This window comes from Parus major, chromosome 3, assembly GCF_001522545.3.
Source record: "Parus major isolate Abel chromosome 3, Parus_major1.1, whole genome shotgun sequence".
In the NCBI taxonomy this organism is placed as follows: domain Eukaryota; kingdom Metazoa; phylum Chordata; class Aves; order Passeriformes; family Paridae; genus Parus; species Parus major.
In genome coordinates this window covers 37,516,651-37,536,468 of record NC_031770.1, presented here as the reverse complement: position 1 = coordinate 37,536,468, position 19,818 = coordinate 37,516,651, and the positions used below count along the sequence as shown (strand labels likewise).

Here is a 19,818-nt window from a genome sequence, read left to right as displayed (position 1 = left end):
CTATTCTATTCTGCATTTGAAATAAATTTCATGCAACGTCAGTCAGGTGGTCTAAATAATCTTCTGAGGTGCTCAATCCATACAACTTTGACTTTCCATATCCTTGAAAACAAACTATTACCCTAATTAGCTGTAACTCTGCACAAGAAGACATTAACATAACCTTGTTTTCTGCTATCATGAAAGTCTGGAGACAAGAGATCACTGATGGACTGATGTCAGGAGCAACCTGAACAGGAAGTTCTATTCAATTCATCTTTCCACACTTGTTACATGTAGCTTAAGGACTTCTATTGAAGGTGGACTGAATTTTATTATCTCACAGAAATAATAGATCAAATTAATCACAATTGATAATAAATACATTGCAAATAATACGCTATGCATTTCTGATCTAATTTGTGAAGGAATTTTTTTGTGGCTATACGCTTCTTATAGTTCATCAAAAAAGGACAAATTCAGTGATATTACTGAAGAGTTTTAGACAGCTTATTTTCCCAACCACTTCAGGAAAGCATCAAAGCATATAAGGAATGAAAAACAGTAAAGCAGAAAGCAGACATAAAATACAGATCTAATTCTAGAAAACAAAAATGCAGCTTTCCTCACCTCTAGCTTAAGCTAGAAATTTCCAGCTAAGTCAGAAAACTGGCAACTCTTATTTGAGCTCAAAATGAATCAACCCCTGAGAGATGTATAACAGCAACAATTTTAAGCATGAAAGTTTATTTTAACTCTGAAAGGAGTAAAGTAGTCTTAATAACAATGGAATGTGAATTTCCAAACAAATACATACTTTTGTATCAATTCGTAGCTGCTTGTGGTTTCACCCAAAGTGCTGCACAGAAACAGAAGGTTAGATTTTGGAACAGACATAAAAAGGACTGCAGTTTTCACCTGATCAGTATGTGGCTTGGCTTTTGTTGTTCTTTGTTGTTTTTTTTTTTTTAGCAAGCATTTGAACTGATCTGTGGACATATTAAGCAAAAAAAATATATTAAGGTAAGTTAATGAATTTTGTCTTGCACTCTGTGGAAGCACAATAACTCTGTGGAAGCTAAGCAATAACTCAAAGGAAACTTAAAATCGCCTGAGTTCAAGTGCAAAAGTGACACTCTAGCCCAAGCTTTGTTAAAAGGAATGTTGCTGCCTCAGATAAGGGCTTTATTCAGGGCCCCTGTCTACCACTCTAGGAATAATAAGAGTTCCAATGCTGTTATTAAATGGTGCGTCAAAGTGGGGGTTTCCTGTCCAAACTGGTCTTTTTAAGAGCCTGAAAGGACAAGATATGAGACACAGAGTGGGAACATTGTTTACGGTACAGGTTTATATAGGTATTTATGATTCTGAAGTGTACCACCACAGGCTTCTGACCCTAGCAGAACTTGTTTGGATATGAAGAGAACAGAGCAATATTGAGTGTGTTACTTACTGACAGCAGAACTGTACTTCACTGCATACAGTCTTCATTATGAGACAAGATCCACTACATTACAATAGAACTCATATTTCTAAGGAGATCTGCATTCATAATGAAGTTTTGATTACACTGGAAGCAACACCCTTTTTTAGCCTCATTATAGGCTGAGAAGACATTAATATGAATATTTGTATCTTTTAAAAGACTGTCATTTGTAATTTTCATTTGTCTTTTTGTAATAGTTCTTTAAATAAGGCATGGATTTATCTGCATTTATGAAGCTAATATTAATTTGAAAACAATGCATGTGATTTAAATTAATTATTTTTAAGTCTAATGTGCCAGTTAGGTTATTGAGGCGTTTAATTCTGATATTCAAATATATAATTCTACCAGGTTATATAGCTATTTAGATTTTTTCATTGTAGTGAAACTATGTAGCTTTAAAACCTAAGAAAGACACATTTTTTTGCATGGTATTGAAGGAAGCCACAGCAGAGCATACTATCAATCCACAGCTTCTGTCACTCAGGAAAACTGCAGTATTTGTAATTCCCTACAATTGTCTGTTTCCTGAGCGTTAACGTGCAAAGCTGAAACCCAAGAGGAACTCTCTCATTTAAATATTTAAGGTACCTTATTTTTGCTCTGATAAACTACCACATTACTACTAGTCAAAAATTTGCAGTGATATTTGATATGTAAATATAGACTCAGTCTTTTTTTTTTTTTTTTTCCATAAAATGTGTAATTCAATCATCTTAATGGACATTTTATCAGATACTTTTAAATGAACTGTATTTTTGAGATCTTTAATCTCTTAAAGATGCAATAATATTAATTTGAAACTAGCACTTCTTAAGGAAGTTACATCATTGTGATCGAAAACAAACGAATGGAAATATCTTTTTCTCATTGTAGAGGCAGGTACATCACACACCAGTGCTACATAGTACAAGCAAAAGTTTGACTTTGGTGGGTTTAATCACAAGGTATTAAATGCATACTTAAATATTTGCAGGAATAGATCTCCTTCATGCCAAATTTATATTTTATCAAACGAAGTTGTCAACAACTTTCAAAGGATGAGGGAATTTAGGGAAAGAAAAAGTCTAAAATTTAGATCTTGCTGTTTTGGGAAGCTTGCATCAATCTTAATCTAAATTATTTCTGTCCAAGGACTCACTTAATAAAAAAATATGTAAAAGGTATTCTTTAGTTAAACCAGATCCTGCTGAGTTATCCTTGTGAATAACTTCTCTTGAAAACAAACCCTTCATAGTAAAGCAAGAGGAAATATAGATGAAAAAAAAACAAGACGGAAGAAAGAAAAAGGACAATAAAATAGGTATTATTAGCAAAGAGGTACTATTATTTTGCAGAATAACAATGTGAGAAATGAGAGCACTGCTTAGGCCAGATCAGAACTCAGTAATATAGTAGATGTAAACATGAATTTGATGTGAAAAATTCAAAAAGGCTAGTGATGAGAAAATGAAAACAATGATGAATTAATTAATGCTTTGAAAATAGTATAGGAAATGAAATGGAAATAAGGGAGATAAATTTTCTTCATGCACATGCCTGATATATAGTGGACAACAAAAACGAAACAGTGAAAACTTAACAAAATATATAGTATTTGTCACAAAACTGAGAACAGATATCCATAAAAAATACATTTCCAAAGTAGACACATTCATTGAATATAGTTTTAGAATATATATTTCCAGTGATAGTGAACTTTTCTCTGCAAATTTATAGACATACAGTGTGAAGTTTTCTTAAATGCCTCACTATGGATGCTAACTCTAAAACAGAGAGCACAGTGCCTGTGGAAAAGCAGGCTGCATAGCTTTCTCAGTCTTGCCTGAGAAAGTGACCTGGGAAATCATGTGGAGGAATTAAAACAATCCTCAGAGACAGAAAACAGCCTTGCAGGTGCTGTTTGTCTGTTCCTTGTTTTCTTGCAAGAGAAGGTCGAGGGGTGGTGTACCCCACTGACCAATGATGGTGCTGTGGTAGTTTACTAACCAATAAGAGTTTTACTTTTCTGTACTTTCACGTATCGGTCTATAAAAAAGATCTGAGGTAATAAACCAAAGAGAAACTCTCCTGATCAACTCCCAAGAGAGTCTGTGTTGTTCTTCTTGCCGTTCCCAATAGAGCAGCATCTCACATTCTCCTTTACACCTTACAATTTCATCACTTTATATATTATTTATTATAACTTTGCATTATCATATGTATATGTTATTTGTTTAACATATCTCTTCAACACTGTTATAGCAAAAAAAGGTACTTACAATTTCTATTGAATTGTCATAGTTTCTTTGCTCAACATTTTCATCATTAGTCAGTCAATAGCATACACAATATATGAACCAGTACCTATATCAGGTAGTGACTTATATTTATACAAAAGGTATGAATGATAATGATGATCTAGGTAATCTGCAGTGCTCAGCATTTTTTTCACTGAATTTTATGTTGTTCATAAAGTATACTTGCCTGTGTGAGCTATGTCAGGATATCCATGGCTACAGATATTCAAAGGATTGTGGAAAGCTACAAAGCCATTTTTTTCCTCACAGATGCTACAGATACTTAGAAAGCAAAAAGTTCATCATTTTAGAGGATGACTCTTCCTGCTATTCACATGTACTTTTTATATCTCACCTGTGTGTTTTTCAAGGCAAAATCTGCCCCATATTTGCATATTGAAAGACTGTATAATTTCTACATTTTTTTCTTAAATAAAAAATACACTAACTCCATGCCATTTTTTACCTGAAATGTTATTAAAAAAATCAGAATTGATAAGAAAAAGTTATTGAAGAAATTACTCAGTATCTGAGACTCACAGCAGAATAGTCACAGTATATGACTACTAGAGATGAAAACATCAAACACACATTGATTTTTATGTTGTCAATTCCATTTGTTTTGTCACTTGCCAAAGAACTCTGCAATATTTAGGTAAAAGTAGGAAGGTTGATAACTAATGGTCAGAGAACAAGTCATCCATTAATTGGATAGGGCTCAGAAATCACTTTCAGGGTAGATAGAGAAAATTCATCAGTGCTATGTTTGTGGCACTGAACAAAACTTTCTGACAAAATAAGAAGGTGCACTTTTAAAGACAGATGTTTCTGCTTGCACCTTAAAGATTAAAGTGGAACAAGTCCTGGCACTTCTAGATGGCAACTTTTGTAGCTAGGAAAAGCTTACTCTGCCTGAACATAACAAGTATAACAAGAACTCTTGGCTGTATTGCCTACTGACTTTCTAAACACTTCCATCTTTTGGAAGAAAAGTATCTGCTTACCTGAAGGAGGAGGAGCAATTTGTTTTTGTCCTACATGTCAATTTACCAATTTCCAAAGCTTACACCACCACTTGTGTCCTCTGGAGTCCATTAGTAACGTGAATTGTCTTTATCCAAGTACCTAGCAAATCATTGTCACATAGCAGCAGTCGACCTTTCTTTTCAATCTATGCACTTTTCAGGAGTTATAAATCAGTTGACTTTCAAGCTCGATGAGATGGCATATGCCCTGGTTTGAAGAACAGATGGAGGCTTGGGGGAAAATTGTTTCTGCAGGCTTACTACAAGCAGCACTGCTCCATAAAAGTGAACCATTCACACTAATTTCTCACATACATTATACAGGCAGGGAGCACCAGCCCATTCAGCAGAAAATCTTTCATCTAGCTTTCAGAGGTCATTTAGCAAATTTAAATTAAACTTATTTCTGATACATGGCTGAGTTTTCATTCCATACAATTTCAAGAGATGGCAAATTATATCAAATAAAGGAATGGCTTTAATTGTGTATTCAGGGGAAAAGGGACAGTAAATTAACTGCCACAACATTACTATTTTCTAAAATCCTGGGATAAGTTTCAGCTATTAATTAGCCACAGAGGAGTCAATGAAATACGTCTTCTGTGTACCATACCTGTGAATCAGGTAAACTGTCACTATCCTTTGCAAGGCTTTTTTAGACTCCATCTCAACACTAGTCCCCAGATTCAGCATTTATGTTGTAAAAAGAAAGAAGATCTCACATATTTATAGGAAAACTTTTACTTCTTAAGAAAAACATTATTCAGCTGTCAAATAAATGGACCATATTTTTAAAAAATACAGTACATTTTCTGAGAGCAGAGAAAAGAGACATTTCATTAAATTAATAAATTATAATTATGAAAGAAATGGAAAGGATTAGAGGACCATAAAAAATCTAACTCCAGAAAGAATTACATTTTACAATCACATTACTTGTGAGCCACAAGTGGTAAAAAGGAGGGATTGCATTGAGTAATCAATAATACCTAATGTGACATTAACTTGGTGTTTCACTATAAACACTAGTTTAAATGTACAAAATAAAATCAACAATGAGAACGTTGGCATGTAATGATATAGTCACAATGATTTTTATGTGATTTCATATAAACATAGCATTTTGCAACAGGGTTTTGCAGTCACATTTTGATAAGATTCTTCTCTAATCTCTAACGTCTCACATTTCTTCTAAGATCTGAACTATTATTAAGACATTTTTTCAACAGAAAATTAAATCTAGCATAGTGCATTTGAAAAGTAAGATTTGAATATGATAAATTTATTTGGAATTAGTGCTATTAATGGTGGGATCAAGTCAACACAGAAATTTCAAACTTGAGAAACCTATTGTGGCAATAATTTCTGACAACATATGTACCATGGAAAGGAAACTGGAAGTACCCAGAATTACTCAACAGTTTAAAAAATGTTGCCTTAATTGAAAGACATCAGCTTGGTACCTTATTTCAGTCTGTAAATTAAACTGAAATATGATTAAACTTAGCCATGTCATATAAAACACTAGAGTCAATATAAATAGTGACTTTTGAAAAAATCCAACCACAAACGTATTGCATATAAATATAAAATTAACACATATAAATGTTAAATATTAAATATAATGTTAATGTTAAATGTTAAATATAAATGCAATTAGATCAAAACTAATACTGCCTTAGATTTAAGACAGAGATTTGTATTGGCAGTTTTTAAAAAGGATGATTATAAGTTCTGGAACTTTCATAATGGGACACTATCATAGAATCACAGAGTGGTCTGTGTCAGAAGAGACCTTAAAGATCACCTGGTTCTAATCCCTTCACTGTAGGCAGGGATACCTTCCACCAGATCACACTACAGGCTGCTCAGCCTAGCCAAGAACACTTCCAGGGACAGGGCAACCACAAATTCTCTGGACAACCTGTTGCTGTGCCTCACCAGCCTCACAGTAAAGAATTTCTTCGCGATATGTACTTTATATTTACTCTCTGTCAGTTTAAAGGCGTTTCCCCTTGTTTTGTCACTACATGCCCTTGTAAAATCTTTCTCCATCTCTCATCTCTCTTTTAGGCTCCCTTCAGGTACTAAAAGCATACAATTAAGTTATCCTGAAACCACCCTTTTTCCAGGCTGAAAAATCCCAACTGTCATAGCCTTTATAATCTATAGCTGGAAAGGCTGCTGGTCCATCTTGATTAGACTGTGCTTTTGCCAAGAAAGGTTGGATCAGATGATCACTGAGGTCCACTTCAAATGTAGAATTGTATGATTCCGTGATTCTATGATTCTATGACAGTTGATAAAAATGTATTCCTATGAGCATTATCAACTAAAAACTTAATAGATCATAAGAAAATTTGTAATATCATCGGGTGAAAAAGGGACAGGATGATGAATATTATTTACATCTGGCACTAATGATCCCATTCTACTACACTTAATGAAAATTCTGTTGTTTTATTTGCTAGAAAATATTTTCCATTTATTCTCTCTTTGTATGACCTAGGGTCATAGAGTGGGTATATATATAACGCTACATAACATTTCTCAATAAATTTAAAGGAATTTTCATTAAATGAAAACAAGGTCATAGTCATTACAATGTGCCTACTTCTTAGCATCCTGCATTTAAAAAACAAAACAAGAATAGTCTTGTGATGGTAATTTTTAACAATATCTAAGAAAAAGTCACATGCACATCAGCCAAGACAACACATTTGACAGTGATTAGTAGTTAATATCACAGTCATAAAGAATGATGAATGACACTTGTTTAAACACAACTTTATGCAAAACACTGGCTTGTGCTTGCTTCAGTAAACCATAGTGTACAGATTACTAGTAACTTCTAACTTAAGATGATGCTACTGAGTATTGCTATTTTTAGTTTAAAGATGAATACTTCTTTCTTGCTACCATGCCACACAGTTTGCTGTATTACTGTCTTCATAGAAAACTGAGGGTTTTACTTTCCTTTAAAAAAAAAATAGCATCCAAACTATTAGTTTACATTAGATCTGTTAATACAATTGTGGGTTTTTTTGCCTGCAGGCAGCATTTATAATTTGCTTCTTCAAGACCTTACTTATTTACCTCAATTCAAAATTCTAGTTTCTCTAAATTATGATGTATTATTTCTGGCTTAATAAATTCTTGCTTTCAGTGGCTTTTTCTTGAATCCACACTGCAATTTTCTGTTATACCAACACACTTGCATTGGAGACAGGCTTATAATGGATCACTGGAATGATTTTAAAAAAGGAGCCCTCTGGGAAAGATAAACAGAGGTCAATTGCAGCAGAAAACGGAACTATTGCTTAAAACACTAACAAAGACATTAAATAAAACATAAACTAACACTACTCTGTGCTGTACTGACTGTGTCTATGCATGCTACATGACCTTTCCTCTTTCCACATAACTTTGCAAAAAGCTTTCATTCTGCATGACAACACTTTTGGGGGATTTAGCAGTTTTTTTACAGTTTCCTCAAAGTATCTTTTACTAAGAAGATATTAAATACAGTTTAACAAAAAGTGGAAGCAGAAAAAAATACGTCTCTATGTGAAAATAAATTTTAAAAAAGTATTAATTTTCACAGCAATTCATTCTCTTTGCTTTAGGATATCTGAGGCTGCAATTCCATGAACAGCTAAAGTAATCTAGCAGATAATCACTGCTGAAAACAACAGTTTTGAAATCCCTCAAGTCTCTCACATTTTTCACTACACTTCGTTACTGTTTCTCTCTTCTTCACCAACACTCAGCATTAGCACTCGTGGATTGTCATGTAATCAAAGTTTCCAGGACTGTGAACATGTTGCTTATCAAGAAAAAACACACCCACCTTCTTTTCCTGAGTAAGTGAGATAAAATTACTCAAAGAGGGCTCTGATAAATGTCAGTGCTGGTGTCAAGTATGCTTCAGAAATAGAAAGTAGAAGAGGTGAAGCAAAGTTGAACCTCCCCCTTAGATGGCAATAAGCTTAAAACCCCTCAACTTCTTGAATTACATCTTGAATTAAACAAATTGTAAGATGACAGTATAATAATGGGGTCATTCTTTAGGGTAAATGAGCTCCATCCAATTACTTTAAATTTATCTGGATATTTGAACTCTGGAAAGTGTTACCTAAGTTTACTTGATACTACATAGTGAATAATATACAGTGTTTATTCATCTGGTTTAATGACAAAACAATGCTACAAAAATGAAAAACATGAAGACATTAATTGAAAGCTCTGCAAATGAAAACTTGTCTCCCCTCCAATATATCAACTGTATTGGTTGATACAAAAAGAGTATTTTCTTTCTCTTAAAACTTATACCTCAAACAAGCAAAAAAGACTGCCCTTCCAGGAAGGTAAAACAGCACTTAAAACCGTGTTATTTTATAAACCCAACACCCAAATCAACCAACCAAAACAAAAACAAAATCACCACCAAAACAAATAAAAACTTTTTTCTTAGACTCTATATAGGCACCAGCTAAATCATAGAGATTCAGAATTCTATGTAAACTAGTATACAACATACTAATAAAAATTGTAGTTCTATGGAAAGTTCAAATTATGTGTAGTTACTATTACTAAAAACAACTTTCAGTAGTAGGTGTAAGGAGAAAGTGTATGCGCATTCCAAATTCAGTAGGTGTAAGGAGAAAGTGTATGCACATTCCAAATTCATGATGTTGAAGGCAGATCACTTTCTTTCAGACCTGCATTTAGTGTCTAGCACATTTGTTACCATAGCTTATACTAGGTCTTGAAAAAAAAATTAGTTGTGTAGGAAAGAGGAGATGAAGAGAAACTAAAATGGTAGAAGTCATATCCTTAGTGAATACAGATACTCTGGGAAAAAAACACAGAAGATGGAAATCATGATCACGTTGACATTTTGCTTAAAAAGTTTCTGAATTTGGCTTTCATTTCTCTCAAATTGCTACCATTCTTTTGAAGAATAGAAGCTTTTTTTAACCCTGCATAATTGCTTGCATAGTTAACTCCACTCCCTGAAAAATAATTTTTCAAACATTCTGATGACTTTCCATTTAATACAGAGAGACTGCATTTCAAACACATACTTTAGAATTCAGAAATACTTTCTTGGTTTTATCAACTTTCTTAGTCAAAGGTTTAATTGCATTCTGACCTTTTTTAATTCAGTATCGTATATTTAAAAATGGAAGTCCTTTTCAGACCTGAACTGTGAGCTTTTATTATTCATAGTTTGGTATGAGATTGTGCAAAAGAATGTATTAATACATTTTGAAATAAAATTGCAATATACATACGCTGAAAAAGAACTGTGGGATCCCACAAAAGTAGTCAAAAGACTTAAAAATATCTTAGTATATTCTTTTGATATAAAGATCACTTTCTAATATTATCTAATTCTAAATTAAAAACAATTTAAGTTCCCAAGTTTTATGTTTAATATACATTAGAAATATTTTTTCAAACCATACCATTATTATTCATTCTCTCTTAGTGGAAATAATCAAATGCTTCATATTTGGAAAGACCCTCGAACATCTGTTGAATAACTAAATCAAAGAAGTTGTTTATTTCCAGATCTTAAAAATACTTTACAAAAGAAACATAAACATTAAATATTTGCAGAAATTTTAAGGAACTGCTATATATACAGTTCTCTTTTTGATTACTGAGGAAGGATAAAAACAAAGGCTTCAAATTAGATGCTAAAATGTTACATTGAGTGTATGCCATTTAGCAAAGAATTCACTGACTGCTAGTACATCCACTGAATGGGGATGAAAAGCCAGGAATTAAGTTTGAAATTATTTTGTTAATTTAACTGCAATCAAAGCCAGAAATTTGTGAAGCAAGTTATGTCTTGTTTTCACAGACGTAATTAACAAGTCATTCTCTATATTCACTTTTTCAAAATGACAAAAGGACAACTTCTCTGCAGCTTTGAAAACAACATTAGTAACCCTAAGACAAGTAATGTCTTCTTCTTTCAGAAATAAATGTGACTATATCTTCTAGAACCACATAATTTTGCTTTGGCATTATCAGAGTTTTTTCGGTCCTTTATTTTTTCCCTCTGGATGGTATTGTTTAAAACCAGGTTCAATTTCCTGTTCCTGTATATAATATGTTGTAAATGGATATTATCTTTTCATGTTTTTTTTTTCCATCAGGTTGAAATGGGTTTATTTGAACTTGCAACAATACTAAAACTTACCAAGCAGAATGACAGCATTTCAGAAATATTCAAAGAGATGCCTGTCGACATGTAAAGACTTAGTCTGAAAAGTCACCAAGAACACGCATCTTCCTATAATCATCCACTGAGATCTAATTTGCTTTGGTCCTTTTTTTTAATAAAAGACACCAAGGTAAACACCATGGTTTATCTACACCATGGTGTAGATAATCTTGTTTATGCTTAGGATTAATTTAAATCAAGACTGTTTCTTTATAAATTTAGCACATTTGGAAAACCTTTAAGCTATGTAACAACAGAAAAGTGCTATTATTTCATAATTAAGTATTCAACACACGCAGTTACTCAGAGACAGTTCTGTACATTTCCTGAAGTTTAAATTTTAATTTCATCTCAGTCTACAACCACAGTTAGATGTAGCCAGTCCTCAATGCAGAACTGTCACAGTATCAAAGGTCATTTGTGTGAATTTTTTTGTTACCTATTAACCAAATAAAATTCATGTATATTAAAGCATTTTAGATTCTCCTGTTCTGGCTGAAAATGACTGTATTCTGTCCACAGAATTACAATATAATAAGCAAGTGTTCAAAGTGTCTAAAAAAATAAATTAATGACGATTACAGTTTTTTAATATTCAGTAATTATAAAAACAAACGAAGAAGCAAATAAAATACAGCTGTTCAGGAAAGAACAAAATCCTGTAGTATTTCCCTCTGCCAGTAAAAAAATCAGGTTTCTGAGACCCTCCTGTATTTTCTCTCATGCACCACTTTATTGACGAACTAACAAGAGTGAAATGAACCATGATATACATTATAACCAAACAGAGAAAAAAACACGCTCTCAACATAAAACATTGGTATTGTGTAATTACAGCAGTATTAAAATATCACTGTTACCATTTATTTCTTCTTCCTATCCTTCCACTTGATCATTATTAGTGCAAATAAGTATACTTCAGCCAGGGTTTTATAGGACATTTGCCTAGACATATTTCATTAATAAAATTTCTTTTCAGTTGTCATGAATTTAAGCAGTATTGAGTAAAATATATTCCTAAAAATTTAACTTCTTTAATGAGATTAAACTACATACAATTAAGTATGATGAACTGATGAAAATTAGCTATTAGATGTCTCTTGAGTAGTGCAACTATGTCCTTAAAACAAGTGAAAAAATACAGACCTTAGTTTATCTGTACCTTTAGAACAACATTCTCACCCTTTTGCAGCTGTGGGCAGCCTCTAAGACTTCAAAAGGTATCTAATGCAAAGTTTGAACTGGAAAATGCCAGTTTGCCTGTTTCATGTACTTAAACAGCACAATAATCAATGACAGTTGCATGTCAAACTAAACAATAGCCTCAAGTAACTCTAATACCTCAGTGTTGCTCTCTTGAGTGCCTGCCTGCCACAGAACTCAGTCAGGATTGATTTGTGACTAAATTGAGTGGCATGGAATAAGGGAAATAAGGCTGAATCTGAACTTGCACTAATATAGGAATGGAATAGCCCACTATTGTGCTGCTTATTTGCATTCATGCTATAGTTCTTTTTTCAAAAGAAAGGATTATTAGAAGAGCAAAAATAATTCTTGCATGACATCTCAGTCCTACATTGCACTAGCTAAAAGCCAGTGTTTTACTGCAGTAGGTAGACATTAGGTCTAGAAGACTGCAAAGTGTTTTGAGAAAAAATACATGCTCTATCTTTGACTAGAGACTCTGCTGTTGTGACTGTTCAAGGCAGTATATTTTCAAACAATTAAAACTGTCAGATACAGGAATCAAGCACTTATTTTAGCATGCATCTGTGGTTAGAAGGCTTGCAGATAAGTTAGAAAGCTGAAAGTGACCCATAAGGATCATCAAAAAAACTCCTTTCTCCTCACAGGACTACCTAAATCTAAATCATATGACTAAGAGCCTTGTCCAGAAACCAACAAGCTTGGTGCTCTGACCAGTACCCTGGGGAATCTGTTCCAGGGACCAGCCACCCACTCAATAAAAAACCTTTTGCTAATGTCCCATCTGAACTTTTTATGCAGCTTCATTTTATTTCCTGATGTCCTAAGTCAACTAAGCAGTCACTAGCATCATCTAGTGGAATGCCAGTCCAGTAGTATTTCTTTACCTCTCAGATTGATTTTGAGAAATTAGAAATGACAAAGCCTCAAAATGAAAACTAAATTGTGGAGATTTTTTTGCAGTTGCTTGAAAATCACCTTTGGGTCTTACCTAGTGACAGAAGATCAGCATTCATGCTTAAGTTGTATGCATTTGAGTTTTGGTCCAGCAAGGGAATTTCTAGTGTTGCCTAGAGCCACTGGAATCTGATCTCGATTATGGACAAAGTCTTTTGGGATAGAGATTCCCTTTGCTGCAAGAACTATTAATTATTTGTTGTGCTGATTCAAAACTGCTATAGGCAATAAAACAGTAGCACAAATCCTTCTGTATTTCAGTAAGAAAAAGCTACCTTAAAATTTAGTTACTATCAAATATTGTAGTACTTACCACACTACAGAGCCAATCCCGTTTGCTTCATTCCAAGCAGAATCAGTTATAAGATTGCAAAATCCCTCCTTTTAGTGTTGACTTAACATAGCTTTACATTTAAATTTGGTATCATGTTTTTGACATGAACAATTTAAAACATTCTATAAATCTGACATGTTTTGTTCATGCATATCGTGTTCATTTTCTGTAACTAACATTGCTTCCAGTAAAATCTTATTCTAGTCCAATAAATGAGACAAAAAATAAAGTAATTCATGATAACCAAAATAATTAAATAGTAGGAGCAGGTTAAAGATCAGCGTTCATTTTTAAAATTAAATTTAAAAGTCTGCAGTAGTTACTTAGAAGATTGGCAAGTTTTACAAATAACGTCACCAAGCATTTTAGAGAGAAACACAGCCGCATTAGAATGGAGTCATTAGGCAATACATTTATTTTGAAGCCAATTAACCTTTTGTCAGAGAAATGTCGGAGCTGTAATGGTTTCAGCAGTGGAGGTCAGCCTGTAACAGAGGCACGTATGACAGCGATTACGCTGTCTGACATATGCTGGAGACTGAGAGTACAGCCGTGGAATGAGAATCTGCCTTCGTTTGTATTCTGCTCTGCATTTTCAGGGAGCAGACAATCTTGACCTATCCATTTAGGTAATTAAAGCTTCTATTTGGAAGTGTCCTGCAGGAAGGTGAAATCTGGGGGAGATAAATGGCTGCTGCTCACTGTATCCAGCCACTTCCATCATTTGATGGACTGCCTGAAACAGGCTACATTGCCAAGTCCTCATAAAAATAGAGATGAATTGGGCAGGAGACAATTCTCTAAGGCAAAGCAACTCTGTCATCTTCCTTTTTGCAGCATATAATTTAATTGTTAGCCAAGGCAGACAGCTGACTCAGGGGCCTTTATCTAATGACTTTCCCACCATCTCCCATTTGCTAAGAAATTATTTCACTGTATTTACTAGCAAGCTAACTTTGTCTGACAATGAGAGATGTCACTTCAATAAGCTCAGCTGGTTGTCACAGCTGTGCCAGGACTTACCTTCCAGGCAATTTTGTTTCCTACACTCTCATGCTGAACAGCAATTGGAAAGTCTCCTCGGTCATAAAACTTGCGAAAAGCTGTGCGTTTTGCTGGTCTTTGTTTGACTGATCCTGCAGGCGGGGGCCCTCTTACCTTAAAAAGAAAAAATGAAACAAAACAAAAACCCCACAGTTTAGTGGTAATATATTTTTAGGAAAAGCCTAAAGCCTGGTTTAAAATAGATATAAAACAAGAATAATATTGATCACCCAAATTATAGTTTGCTTTCTTCTTTACATGATATACTTCACTTCTTTGAAAGTACACTTTGGTAATGATCTACAGCTTCTGTTAACTTCATTTTTTTTTGCCACTTTCAGATTGTCCCATAAAAATTGGCTAACTTTCTATTATCACAGCATTTTTAAGCAAAAAGAAAACACCAAGAAGGTAGTGACACTGCATAGTAGAATTTGTTGGAAAATTAAGTGTATCTCCTTTTTCTGTTTCTTTCTAAAAGTAATTTGACTTGATTTCCAACTAAAATTACTGTTTTTACCCTCCACTGTCTTCTGCTAGTCACTGAGTAATGAGATTAAGTAATCTCTTTTAGCATATCCCTTCCCTAAATGCTATGGATTTGGCTTTCATATGACTTCCAGTCCTTCAGTATTGATGGCTGAAGTGCTGGAAAGAACTAAGGTCTTTTGCTCAGATATCTCTCATCTGCCTGTGAGGAAATTGGACTTAGCTACACTTAGTTCCTTATCAAAGATATTGCTGGTTTAGCATATGGCATAGTCTGAATGACAGTCCAGTTCCAAAATGTTCATGCTGGAACCTTTTTCTCAGACAAACATGGTAGTACAGCAACTGACAATTGGCACTATAATAGAATTTCAAGTACTTAAAAGAAATCTATTGTTTAAGCTAATTAACAAAGCTAATCTCAAATGCTAAGAGAGTCTAAGAGAGCTAAACTAATCTAAAATGTCCTTGACAACTGATTCTTCACTGCAAAGCTCCATAGCTGTGCATCTGGGAATAAGAACTTCCTACAATTCTCTGCATGTTTTGTTGAAAATTCTAGAATGTGTCATTTTCAAATAAACAGGTGAAATGATCGTAAACCATACTCAGTATTTTGTATTCTTCTATTTGTCTCCAGTGACCCTTACATTAGTTTCTAGAAGTACAGACATTCAGCTTTCCAGTGAACAGAATGTAAACTTGTAACATCCTCTTTTTCATTTGGGCTATTCTGTAATTTAACTCTGCTAGCTACAGATCTAAATTTGATTTGTCACTTTTTTTCCCCCAAAGTGTTTCACATAATTTTCCGCTGGCCAGGGTAGAAAAGTCCACTAGTGATATGCCTACTCTGTACTTTTCTACAAATTGCTTCAACTAGGGCTACTAAACTGTGACCTATTGTTGCATATTGCTGTCCCGGATAGACCGTGTCCAGTGAAAATAGATTTGATATCCACGGCTGTAACTTCGCTTAGTAAACACACCTGCAGCAGTTGAGAGTAATACTCCAAGAAAAGCATTCCTAAAAAATGTAAATAAACCTCCACTTGCTGTTCTACAGAGGAACAATTTGTTCTATGCCACCAATATAAGTACTTTCACTTGTTTTCTTGTGGGTTGGTTTTTTTTCTCATTTGAGGCAAGTCTTAGAGTCACTGCACTTTGAGGGTACTGAAAAAGCACCTCTGTTCTTTTGTATATTTTTCACAAACAGATCTTTCATACATCCTTTAAAACATTATTTTCTGTACAATATTACAATTACAATAATTACAATAAGGCACTGTTAGATTTTAACTTAAACTATTGATAAAAATATATTATCTTGATTAGATGAGATACAATCTGAATTATTTCTAGTAGACTAACATAATTAGAGATAGCTAAAGTGATCTTAAATTACATCTTCTGATATTAGATATTCTCTTCTTTCCAACTCATGTTAGTAAATTTGCTGAGCCTTTTTATACTGCACTTTACAAATTTTCTAGAAAATACACTTATGTTAATTTAATTTCTTCCTATTCTTTGTCCAAGAAAAAAGATACTAGAAGGACTAAAAGTATGTTGGTATCAAACCCCTTCATTGTGCATTGTCCCTACATGAAGGCTTAGAAGTTCCATCTTAAGTAGTATACCTACTCTGATCTGCCATCTCAAAAGATGGTATGGTAGAATTAGAAAAGGTTCATAAGAGGATAATGACTGAAGGTATGGAATGGCTTTCAAAAGAACATAATAAAGTGAGAAAATGATTACTATGGAAGAATAAAATAAAGAACTATAAAATCATGACATTATGAAGCAGGTGATAAGGACAGATTTTCCACTATCTCCTTCAGAAAAGGCAAGGGACATAAAAAAATTCTAGTCAGTAAGAACTTTGGAACAAACAAAGTATTATGTATTCGTGCAGCAAATAGTGGAACTCCTGGCCAAAAGTCAGTATTGGAAATACTGAAAAAAAAAATTTCTGTACATTCAAGCTGTGACTGGAAAAGTTGATGAAAAAAGAATCTATTCAAGTTGACTAAATCCTTATTACCAGTAATCATAAATACGAGTATTATTTTCCATGTGATACAGTCTGTTTGGTAAATCTCTCAGCCTTACATTTAGTCTCATGGTGACATCACATTGGCATCTTATAGTTATCCATTGATTAATTGCCACAGAAGTATTTTTTTCAGATGATGAGCTCAATGTTAATAACATAATTTCGTATCATTAGTTTTAATTACATTATGTAGTACTTTGTACTATAATATTTAATTCCATTTCTATTACATCAGCTCTCAAAGGCTTCCACTTCTGCCTGTCATACCACGATCTTCATCTATTTTAATAACAACTCCAAACACTATGTCAACTATAAATTTCATTATGCAATCCTGATTTTTTTAAATGAAAATATTTAAATAAGGTTATTCCTAAAACCAAATATGAAGAAGTTTCGTTAATAAATTTCATCTGATATCATATCTCTCATTTCAATATTGCATGCCATTATTGTCTCCACTTTGATATGGACCTTTTTACCCCCAAACACCTCTTGCACTGTGTAACTACCAAAGTACTGCATACAGCTGGAGAAGTAGCAGTGTACCAAATACGTGCAAATAGTGTCAACAGAGAGAGCTGTTGTTTTTCCCATTGTCTTAAATTCTTGTCAGATTGGTCTGCAATAGCTACAGAGATGTTTAAATACCTGGAAGAGCAACCAACTTCAAAGCAACTAAATGATCAAATGAGCCTAACATCTATCTAGAATAAAGAAGTATCAGCAATCAGGAAGACAGTGGAACTGTCCCTACATTGAAGATATAGTAATGTTGCATGATTGAAGGGCACTTTTGCTCTACTGTATTTAATGAAGAAAACTTGTTTCATTTGTATCTGACAAACTTAGCTTATGAGGCCTTTGCTGGAGTGGCAGCACTAAGCCAATACTGCTTACCTTTTGCAAACAGTCTTTTTTCCTTCCAGTCTTCATTACTAGGAAGACCACCATGGAGCACTGCTCTCTAATACAGACATGGCTTTGGGTCATTCTAGCCGTGCACAGTCTGCCTGACTGTGATTTCCTCTTTCACTTTTTTGATTCCTGATCTAAGCCTGGACCACATGATCTCTATAGGTCTCTCTCAGCTGAGGCTTCTCAGTGATTTTATGTTACTAAGTGAAATACACAAAAAGTAATCAGACAATGCTTGTCTTTGGTATAATGAGTTTTGCCTTCTTACATTTTATATTGTTATAATTACTGATAATAAGGTCATTCTGAAAGTATTCCATTTATTGGAAAAATAGTAACAAATACTATCTTCTTCAAGCTAATAAAAATGCTTCACTGCAATATAGTGAGGAAGATTAAGATTAGAGTTCCAGTTAATTAAAAGCTAATATTCATGATGGCAAAGTATATGAAGCAATAAACAGATTCTGAGGTTCGTTAAATGCCAAAGAGAAGTTGAAGAGTTTGATAATTGTAAAACTAATTTATTGTAATTCTATGCCATTGAACTATGTGACAAGATAAAAGATGCAAGCCATTAAGCAAAAGAGAGCGAAAGACCATATTTCTTTCATTGATTCATGGGCATTGAAAGCCATTTTACAAGGTTGCATTCTTAAACTTTTCAGTGATGGCACATTAGGAAAATGACTAAGAAAAAAATTTTGAAGACAGGTTGAAACAGTGATTAATATTTGAAGACTGAGTTTTGTTCATTTTCTCAGTGTCAAACTCTATGCACACTCAGGGACCTAAACAGGTCTGAGTAGGACAACTGGCCATTTTTGTGAAAATTAACACTAGTTTCATAAGCAGTTTAAGCCAAACAAAAACTGGATTGGGATCCTACTGTTCTTATATAACAATCCATGTATTATATAAAAAAGAAAAGACAAGAGACGTAATCAAATTTAATGGTTAAAGATTTTTTTTTTTATTAATCCAGATTAATGCTTTTAGAAGAAAGAAATTATTTCCATTTTTGTCTGCCACGATTCTTACAGGAAAATTGGAATTTAACCATAGCCTTTTATATTTTTTCCTCACAAAAATATTTCATTAAATTTATTTTTGAAGCTACAAGGATCAGAAGTTATATGACCACCCAACTGTCCTGCCCAAAAAAGGCAGCCTTCCTTGAAAATATAATGCCATATTATCCCCTTGAAGAATGAAATTTTCAGAAATAAAACCACAAATTCCCATTCTTTGTATTCAAAATAAAAAATGTGTGTACAAAATTGCACTGTATCCACAAAATATAATTTACTAATGCCTTCTGTCCCAGAGAGATATAAAGATGCTGTCTTTAAGAAAATGTTTGTGTAGCCACTGACAGACTCTTTGTCTCATCCTCCTCTTGTACTGGTGTTAAACTTTGCTAATACAGCATAGTTCAACTAGCAATCCACTTATTTCACCATAGGAAAGATCTGCATTCTTTTCCTTGCGTACTGGTGCCAGAAGCTGTGGCCAAACCCTAATGTCAACCTCAGGCAAAATGCAATATATACAAAATAAGTCAAACTATGCAATGCAGAAATACTCAAGCTAGCAGGAGTATTCAAAAATAAAGACCAAATAATATACCTAGCACTATTCAGGGCCATGTTGACACACAAAACTTTATTAGAACTCTCAGCTGCAGGGTCCTCATCCTCACAGTGTGATAAGCTGGACAGGTATTAACACAACACTGCCTAGGTACAACTCATGCCCATTGAACAGATTGAGGTGCAAAAGCTATGAATCACAGTTTGTG

General features: G+C 33.7%; 1 protein-coding gene across 1 annotated transcript in view; it reads right to left on the bottom strand.

The window, feature by feature from the left end:
* PACRG (parkin coregulated) overlaps positions 1 to 19,818 on the bottom strand; it is a 215,193-nt gene that overhangs the window by 151,974 nt on the left and 43,401 nt on the right. Inside the window, exon 3 of the mRNA XM_015621001.3 lies at positions 14,528 to 14,662. Coding sequence (XP_015476487.1) covers positions 14,528 to 14,662 — 135 coding nt within the window. The remainder of the gene's footprint in view (positions 1 to 14,527; positions 14,663 to 19,818) is intronic.